Here is a 9,959-nt window from a genome sequence, read left to right as displayed (position 1 = left end):
ACCTTCTACCAGCCCTCTCACTCAGTGCTACTGGTTTATCTTTTTCTGCAGATGATCCTGAGTTCTGGGATTTCACTCTGGATGGGATTGAAGAGCTGGATGTCCCCGCAGGCGCCCCGTCCACCAGAGGACTCCGGCCCGGAACGCCCGGGAATCACCAGATGCAGACGCGCAGTAAGACCCCTCAGAGAGCCCCTGGCAGACCTACAGACGAGGCCTCGTCATACAGCAGAGGACAGGACCAGTCCAGATTTCAACATCCGTTCCAGTATCAGGCGAGAACAGGTGAGGTTTCAGGAGAAGAGTCGCTGATCTGTTAGTGAGCTGTTGACTGAATTTTGTGGTTTTCAATCTACTTTTTCAACCTTACAGGTGAAGCGGTCAGTCCGTACAGACAAGGACAGTACCTGAAGAAACGCCGACTGGACACTTGAAATTTGATGTTGCTCTTCCACAGCTTCCTGAACACTTTATAGAATCCAGCCATGATTTTCTTTGTTTTTATATTTATTTCAGTGTAGACATTAAGTTCATTTTGCTATGAATTGCTGCTATGTCCAATATTTGGAGAAATATTACCTGGTTTTGTAAAAAATAAAAGCATAACCACAAATCAGTCAGGTGTGTGTGCGTGTGTGTATATAAAGAAAACTTTCCAAAAAAAGTTTAGATTATATTTATCACTTAACAGAATACAAAGTGAGTGAACAGTAGAATATAAATCAAATATTTGGCGTGACCACCCTTTGACTTAAACAGTCATCCACCATGGCAAGACTAAACACAGCTACACAACACAAAGTAGTTATTCTGCGTCAGGCAGAAATTTCAAGGCAGCTCTTATAGATGCACAAAGAAACGGCTAATGTTGAGGACCGTGGAGAACCATCTTTAGCGTAAAGTACAAGGACTTCTGGAAGTGATAGTACTGCCCCCACAGAGCCCTGATCTCAAGATCGAGTCTGTCTGGGATTACGTAAAGAGCCTAAATCCACAGGACTATGGGTAGCTCTCCAAGATGTTTGGGCCAACCTACCTGCTTACATTTTTAATATTGTAAAGAAGTAGACTATTTAGGATTTGTAAGATGAAAACATCCCAGTTCACGCTAAAGGAGTGTTGACTTAGTAAGTAGCAGTAAAAGCACAGTCTGGTCATATAAATTATAATAAGCATGACAAGTGTTTTGATATTATTTTTATTTGTTTTTACATTTTGTACAATGTGAAAAACATACACAAAACAGACACTGAATCACAGGAAGTCAGTAAGGAGGGATAAAAGAGCTCAACAGACATTACTGCGTTGTCAGTAGCCTCAAACAGTACTGGTCTGTGATCATTACTGCTATTAGCCTAGTAACACAGACCTTAAGCTTTGTTGTGAGCTTGTGCCGTACACTGGCCCGTTGTGAGTTGTAAGATTAAATTAGTTTAGCCATCATGCAGAAATCATATGCTGATAGTGAAGTCGTGTCTATGATACTAGTGAATGGCAAATGAACAGATCAACACTTTGTGATGACTTGAGAAGGCAAAGAAGAAAAACAAAAAGGATCTAATATTCCAATATCAAAACCACTCAAGTCAGTAACGACCCTCATCAGCATGCAAATGTTTTCATTGCCCCTCAGTCCCATTAAAACTTCAAACATTGCATATTCTGCATTGCAGTAACTTATTTTTTCTCTAGAGAAGTTTAACTATTCGTCCAATCTACACGCAGGCGAATGAATCGCAATGACAGCATGGCACTCGTGAGGTGGTGAGACCAAAGTTGACAGCTCACTTGCTGCCTGAACAAGAGCTTCTATGAAACAATTTAATGATAAATCCACAGAAACTAATGTCAGCCAAACCCATGTACGCATGAGCCAAATATAAATACACAGCTGATTACACAACCAACACAAATGTAACTAGAGAGAAAAGAAACATTGCCACATAACTCAGTGTGCTCTTTGTTCTGCAGTCCTGTGTGTGGTGTCTAGTGTTAACGTCCTCTGACTTGGCCGTGTGACAGTTACGGGGGATGCTTGTTGCATTTTTTATGTCGTGTACAGGTTTAGGTAGCTGGGTTTCTGCATTACAGTCACAGCGACAGGACTAGATGCATCTGGAACTTGTCATTAGTGAGGATGCAAGGCACTAAAGTGTTCCTCATGTTTACAGGTTAGAGTGCATGTGCATGAAAGAGTGGATCACCACAGGCTTACTCTAGTGGCTGAGCATTACGTGAAAGCATTTACCTCACATTAACATATATACAATAAAATAGAAAAAGGGCGCAGGGCAGTCATAGACAGGAGCTTAATAAACTGCAGGATCACTCCTGCGTGGTGGGTAGGATACCAATTAACAACAACCCTGCAATTGCACTTTTTATATTCCTTTAACTACATGTTGTTTAACAACCTTTAATAATAATTACAGTGAAACAACATCAAAATCTGATGGCTGAATACAGGTCCATAAAGAACATTTGTTTTTTGTTTTTTTAAATATACGCTTACAAAAACAGACCACAGAAAGAGAGAACCCCAGACACTTGTGATTTAAGAGGTGACTGCTAAATGTTATGAGCGGAGACATTTAACATGCCAAGACTTCACCAAAAACCTGTCTGTGTATTTTGCACCATCTGTGTAAACAACTGGGAGGAAATTTGTGGTACGATTCACAGATTTTGAGCTGCTTATAGCTCAGTTGCTAAGCAATAAATGATGTGTCGACTTGGGGTTCTTATCAAGATTTAGTTCTTGTGTTAAAAAGAAAGAAAAACTTCTCTACCCAGATTGTGATTTACAGCAGCATCAACTCTTAGTTTCAAACTCTGAATGGTGGTCAACACCAGGACAATGCTTTTCTACATGGCAGATCTACTGGCTTACATATCAGATGTGAAGAATAAATGAGTATGATAATAAATCTGTATGTACAGACAACTGAAGTCACAATGACACCAGACTTTCACAGGGACATAAATATGCTAGACATGGAATCATAACCCAGTGAAGAAATATATGTACAAAGTCAATGTTTTAAATGTATTTGGGGATTAAGGCCACAATTACGCGGGACAATTTATCTATTCTTTGCCATTATTGCATTTTACTTAATAGGTCCCCAGTGGGATATATTCATACTGTAACCCATCATTTACACTCTGCCTGCCTAACTTACTCTGTCTTTCTTCTTCCAACTCCACCAGTCACACTTTTCTAATCCATCTGGAACACGCCAACTGTCCCACTCTGATCTCCCACTTTCTGTACACTCCCTCCCTCACTATCTGAGACAACTTAATCTAACGTCCAAAGTCACTTAACCAGGTTAATGTTTAGTCAGGTGTGTGTGTGTGTACACACACGTGTGCCTGTTTGCGTTGTATTAGTTAAACTTTCTTCAGTCCCAGCTCGGTTTAATGTCAGGACCAGTAAGGATGTGAACCAGAATCCCTCCTACCTTCCTCTTCAAAAGGAATGATGACATTGCAACGTCTGCTTTCAAGACATCTTTGGCAGCTGTTGGTTATGCCTGTGGGTGATTACATCACCAGACATGACCAACCAACTCGTCACAGCTCAATTCCACAGCCAATAGCAGTGCGAGACTCTTGTGCTGTGAATGTGTATTGCACTCTCCCTCCAATTGCCAGTCAGATTTCGTTCTGCCCGAGAGGACTTGAACCACACAGGTCAACTCTATTACAGAGAAAACAAATAATAAATGTTGAAATAAAAATGAAAAGTACAGTATCGAGCTATCTAACCAGCAAAGCGAGCTAGTGGTTCTCGTTCAACGTCTGTCTGCTCACTCCACTCTGTGTGGCCCTTGCTCTCAGCCTGGACCACGGCTCTGACTAGGCTACGTAGGCCTCAGGTTGGACCCTCCGGGGCTGACTGATTTCTGGGGGGCTGGTGTGGTTCCCATGTGGTAGCCTTGGTGCAGGGACACTGAGACTGTCGCGGGTGGCTGGTACTGTGTTAGTGGCTGTCCGGGGTTAAGCATGCTGACCTGGCATGTGCCTGTGGGTCCGGCCCACTGAGGAGCACTGTACGGGGCTGAGGCGTATCCAAACCCCTGGGCAACGGGGCCCAGAGAGCCTTTGCGAGGCCCCAAAGGGACAGAGGGATTGGCTGGATTGGGGAGGTGGGTGGTGTTGGTGGATGTGGTACTTGAAGGCGTGGGAAGGGTTGGGCAGAGGTAGCCAGGAGCTGAGAATTTACGGCCCATACTGGCTGGAGGGATAAGCTGTAATAGAGAAAAGAGTGTTACTACTGAATCTGCAGGACTATTATGACAGCAAGTTGTATTCGGCCATACAGTCATAAAATGCTCCAATGCCTACATCATGTCCCAGCACTGCCTGTGCTCCAGTTTTAGGACCTTTCTTGCACTGGGAGAGGCTGATGGCGTCTCTGGCCCAGTTATCCACCAGTTGGTGCAGGTCATCGGTGAAGGTGCCCTTGCCCTTCTGTGTGTGAGAGATATGAGGAGTCGGTCCAGTCGCCTGGGTCAGGGAAGTAGAGTGGTTTTGGCAGTGGCCTGAACCATTTGTTGAGCTGGTCCCACTTGATCCTGGGAAACAAGACGAGAGGTGAGATGTGCAGTAGAAAATACATTAAGGCAATACATTTAAGTAGCTCACCGTGACAAGATTAAGTGCTTGCACATACCTGTGGAACAACTACTGAGGCTGGGCATGGATGGAGAGGATCTGAGCGGCTGTATGGATGACCCGCTAACTGCTTGTGATGCCTCTGTTGCTGATGGTGTACTTTGCTTTGGAGTGGACTCTGAACCATGAAGACTCTGAGCTGAGGCTGGAGATATTGAACATGTGAATGTGAACACAATGGTGTGTACATATCATTTCAACAGCTTCAGCAATAAAGTGGTATAGCATGTACATAAAATACAAAATTAAAATATTAATTTTGTCTTGAGAGCCAAAAAAACAAAACTGCAGTAGTTCACTGTCCTTACCTGAGTGTATGGGGCTGGGCTGTCCACTACTGCGAGCAGATCTGTGGCTTTTGCGCCTACGTCGACCTCCAGCCATCGCCACAGCAGGGGAAAAGACGGAATGAGGAGGATGTTTTCCCATCTGTGTGAACAGGGCGTCTATCTCCTCTTTCTGACGTGACTGCAAGGCCTGGATCTCCATCATGTGTCTGTGAGCGGGAGATGAAAGTCAGACAACATGCTGTCATGTTAAAACATGTCTACTGAGCTGTGAAACAACAGTCATAAAAGGAAATGAAAGTGGTGTGAAGTGGGACTATGAACATGTCACTTACTTTTCTCTGAGACGGCTAATTTCTTTCTGCAAAGCTTCGTCCTCTGAGTCGTCGTCATTGTCACCACTGTAATGGGTATGTGCGTTATGAGGATCAGAGATTGAGGATGAGGGCCCATTCTGCATTCCACTGCCATGTGATGGACTGGAGCCTGCTGCTGGAGCTGGGGTCACTGAGGGGAATTAAACACATAAAGCCATTACTGCAATATACACATAATTTAAAAATGTACCCTAAACATCTGTGTTCTGTGCACAGGATGAAGAAAATCTGTTTCATTCAAATTAAATGACCACATGCAGGGATTATCTTCTGATATGAACAGAACATAATGGATTTTCAAGCTCAATAGCTAGATAAGGCTGCTGAATTTGCAAATGTTATCAAAGCTGTAATTAATAATTCCCACTGCAGCATCTGCCAATCAGATATAATATTGAATGAGTTGAAGATGCCTCCACAGAGTGCATGACATTCTATAAAATATTCAGATTGAATTATATCGCTTAAATCATGGCACTTATCAAAGGAAACAACAGATGGCTGTGATTAAATGGTCATCCAACACTTACTAAAGTTCATTTAGTCTGTTCAGTTACTTTGAGTGTTAGCAGTGAAATAACTGGTGAGATGTGAAGTGTGAAGCATCAGTTTTGTATGGTACTCAATATTACTTAGTATACTATAGTAGGGCCCTGTGTAGTATTAATGTGAGCTGTGCAACACAAGTTAATCAAAGCTAACTTAAGTTGCTGTGAACCTGGTACGCACCTGTGACGGAAAAGCGTCCCACTTTAGAGCCGGTGGTTGGCCCAGATGTGGCACTGGTGCTCGTGGACACTTTGAAGCGCCCAATAGTGGTGGACTGACTGGCAGGACCAGCAGAGAGAGATGATGCTCCATTTATAGCGTCAGTTACACAAGTTCCTCTGGACAGAGAGGGTGGCCGGTGGAGGGTGTTTTCTGGACTGGAGGGAGATGATGACGAGGAGGAAGAGGAGGAAGAAGAGGAGGAAGTAGAGGAGGAAGTAGAGGACGCAGTGACGGGAGGATGGGAAACGATGTTCGAGGGACCTGGACTGCTGCTAGACACACCATCAGTAGCAACAGACACCTGATAAAGAAAGGATTGTTACAATTTTAATGAACTAAGCCCATGGTTTAAAAGGATTCCCTGTTTTAGACTCAATTAACCAGAAAGATTTAAAGCTGGGACTAAAACTTACTTGGAAACGTCCCAGAGTGAAACTTGCTGCTGGAGGTTGGACATTATTACCTCCCTGAACAGTCTCTGGGCTCAGAGCTCTCCTCAACTCAGCATCCAAATTACCCAAGGGTTGCTGTGACAAAGGAGTCACACAAAGAGAATATAATGAACAATCTAAGTAGTACTGTGTACACTTACACTGTTCTAATTTAAAAAACCTACAAAAGTAGTATCACAGAAACACCTCAGAGCTCACCTGATTTGGTCCAGGAAATGGGGGTACAAGGTCAGATGGAGGTGTAGCAGCTTGATCAAAACCAGTAGGTAAAGTCTAAAAAAATTTTTTTTAAAAGACAGGTGTCAGGTCAAAATATTTCTAATAATCACAATAATAAACAGCATTTTGGATTTATTTTTGGATACTGCAGTTTTCACTAACCTGTGCCCTTTGCTTAGTTGGAGGTGTCTGTGCATGTCCTGCTGGGGTGACACCCTGTCCTGGGGTGGCTGTGGGGCCCAGCACACCCTGCACCCCAGAGGTGAGGGGAAGGTTAGATGGGGGTACCAGGGCGGCTCCAGGTGGGGGGGAAGTAGTCCCAGTAGGAGGAGAGGTTGTGTCAGTAGTCTGACTAGGATCCGCTGACGAGGAGGATGAGGCAGAGCTCTGGTCTTGAAAGAGAGACCGTAGCTTCTTATCTAGAGCTTGGATATCATCTCTTCCAGCGATCTTCGTCTGGAGCTCAGCCCCCTCTGACTCCACTGGCTGTGGCTGAACCTGGCTCTGACTGGGTAAAGAGCTGGGAGGAGGGGGCTGAGCAGAAATGGGGACAGGCTGACACTGGGCGGTTGAGTGCTGTGGCACATGGATAGACGAACTCGTAGGTTGAGAAGATGTAACAGCACTATTAAAAGTCTGCTGCTCTGAAGCAGGGACAATGCCAGTACTACTGGGTGTAACACTAACTACAGAAGAGACAGTTGTGCTCAGCTGAGGTCCAGGTACTGCTTGGACGGAAGTTGAGGGAGGGACGATGGCAGCTGGAGTTTGGGACTGATTAGGTGGTGGGGAAACCCTCCCAGTTGAGGGAGGTGGCGAGGACGTTGCAGTAGATGTGAGAGACACAGCAGGAAAAGTAGTGCTAGTGGTGGGAGCAACAACTTCTGGCGGAGCCAGGATATTGTTCGAGTTTGGGCTGAGTCCAGCCTCAGTGGACGGGACAGTGCCTGGTTCTTGCTCAGTAGGAGGGGGGGTCAAGGGTGCTGCATCTTTCTACACGAGCCTGCTTCATTTTACTGAAAGCCTGCTGGAGAGTCCCAGATGGAGCAGACAGAGAAAGGCCCAACGTCACGGAGGGAGCTAGAAAATGTAAAAGGAGGAAGTCATTTTATAAAAATATTATGCAGTGTCAAATGTATTATTTGAGGAACTAAACAGTGAGGACAGTTTAACTCCACAGGGAATGAAACAAAACTGTTCTCTCACCGGGGGCAGGTTCATCTCCAAAGGAGGTATTAGCAGAAGAAGCGCCAAAGAACTGTTCTCTAAGACGAGACTCTGGCACAGGGCTGACTATGAACCTTCGTCCTGCCGAATGCACCACCTGTGCTGTAGTGCTGGGAGAAATACCTGAGAGAAAGGTAAAAAGACATGTCCAGTGTAAGGAGTTGGACATTGGAAATACATAACTGGACAATAAGCACTGTGTTTTTGGCTAAAGTTTGTTAACCTGGCAGCATGGGAACAGACAGCTCAGGCTGTTGCTGGAGATCACCCATCTGCAAAGAGATAAAATGCAGGTGGTTATGTCCTCAGGTTTAGCAGGTGACGATCTTGATTATCAATATGGGTATTTGGCTAAAGAGATGACGTGTAGTTAAGAAATACCTGGGGAAAGCCATCCTTCATGCCCCCTCTTTTCTCATCAGCCATTTCTATGACTTCACGGACCTGATCAATGAAGGACTCCCGCTCACTCTCCAAGATAAACTCACTCTGAACCTGAGACAGAAAGCAAAAGGAGTTCAGCTACCGTAACTATGTATGCTGTGAGAACATTAATTCATGGTCTCACAGATATTAAAAAGGAATAAGGACAACAATCTTTGCTCTTGTTTTATGTTAAGTGACTGTGGATTGTCACTGTGTGTCGCCAATTCAATGGGAGTTTGTGAACTGCAGCCACGCAAATGTATATGTAGTGTGTATTAACGGTTTGTAGAGAATATTTATTTATTGTAACAAAACAACCATTAGACAATTAACATTTCCTTAATGGTGAGTGGCAAAAATTAGAGAACCACTACTACCATGATCTGTGCAATCTCCTCTGGATTATCTCCATCGAGGTCAAATCTGAAGGTCACCATCTTCCTGTTGTGCGTTTCTAGCTGGCACTCGGCTACTCTGTCTCCTACATTAGAGATCTGCAAAACATTCATTCAGGTTAAAACAGTGGACAAAGAGCTGTAGACAGAATATGAATGATCTAATCATTTCAAATGCGTACGCTGAGAACATCTAGCTTGGCCTTTGCAGTCTTCTCATGGCGGGAGCGGCTGCGTACGGATCGCCGCTGGTGACGCTTCAGTGAGCGCCCCTCATGCCGACCTCCTGATGTAGAACTTCCATCATTGCCGTCACTGAGACCTGAAGCAGCATCCGACAGGCAGCTGAAAGAGAAATGGACCCATGAGAGAAAGAGAGATCAGACACACTGTGTAGTGCTGATGAAACCTGCTGTTTTTTAACTTCCTACTTACCTTTCTACAGATTGTGGCACCAGAGCAGGGGATCCTGCCGGCTGCTCCACTGGTGTTGACTGAGGAACACTCACAGAGGCCTGAAACACAGAAACCCTTAATGTCAAAAGCAAATCTCAAAACGGAAAGTCCTATCATTGATGGATTACTGTTTTGAAATGATTTAGAGATTCACACATTTGACGATGATCAAGGAAAGGCATGTTTTAGACCAGACTTTCCACCAGATGGAGCCGTTTAACCTGGTGAAACTTGCGACGCCATTATTCAGCTCTCAGGCAGACTGTAAATATCGCCGTGAAATGGGGTTTTCATTTCCTTTCCTTCAGAATGTGGCCATTTTTCTCTGCAGTGCTTGCAAGGCTACTAGTTTCATTTACATAGGTTACTGCTGTTTTATCAATTTGCAGTTTCAGCCCTGTGGCTAATTACAATACTGTGACTTCTAGAACTGTGATAAAATGTCTTTTATGCATTACATGCATACAGATTATATCTACTGGAGGTACTGTTTTCATGGAGGATTTTAAGCTCCAAGTAAATCTCTTGAGCTGTTGTCTGAACAGCCACAAGGTTATGAAATTGTATATATTTCCTTTTGGACAAAATGTAACTGTTGAAAACAAACACTGTAAATTTGAGGGATTTTGGAGCTTGGTAAGTACCGCCCCTCCTTATGTTAATCATATG

The 9,959-nt window shown here is 44.2% G+C and overlaps 1 protein-coding gene across 1 annotated transcript in view; it reads right to left on the bottom strand.

Moving 5' to 3' along the window:
* Positions 1-1,181: 1,181 nt before the first annotated feature.
* Positions 1,182-9,959, bottom strand: part of LOC119893356 (serine/threonine-protein kinase WNK1-like) — a 34,544-nt gene continuing 25,766 nt past the window's right edge. The window contains 16 exon segments of the mRNA XM_038705455.1: positions 1,182-4,253; positions 4,351-4,580; positions 4,679-4,825; positions 4,989-5,176; positions 5,303-5,474; positions 6,074-6,416; positions 6,529-6,642; positions 6,766-6,840; positions 6,949-7,758; positions 7,760-7,866; positions 7,993-8,136; positions 8,237-8,285; positions 8,395-8,508; positions 8,817-8,933; positions 9,017-9,179; positions 9,270-9,349. Of these exon segments, the coding sequence (XP_038561383.1) occupies positions 3,867-4,253; positions 4,351-4,580; positions 4,679-4,825; positions 4,989-5,176; positions 5,303-5,474; positions 6,074-6,416; positions 6,529-6,642; positions 6,766-6,840; positions 6,949-7,758; positions 7,760-7,866; positions 7,993-8,136; positions 8,237-8,285; positions 8,395-8,508; positions 8,817-8,933; positions 9,017-9,179; positions 9,270-9,349 (3,240 nt within the window). The 3' untranslated portion in view covers positions 1,182-3,866.

Source organism: Micropterus salmoides, unplaced genomic scaffold (genome assembly GCF_014851395.1).
Source record: "Micropterus salmoides isolate LMB-PRFRI ecotype aquatic unplaced genomic scaffold, ASM1485139v1 Ms_hic_scaffold_8, whole genome shotgun sequence".
NCBI lineage: Eukaryota > Metazoa > Chordata > Actinopteri > Centrarchiformes > Centrarchidae > Micropterus > Micropterus salmoides.
The sequence above is the reverse complement of the archived record's forward strand: the minus strand, read 5'-3'. Positions and strand labels throughout refer to the sequence as shown.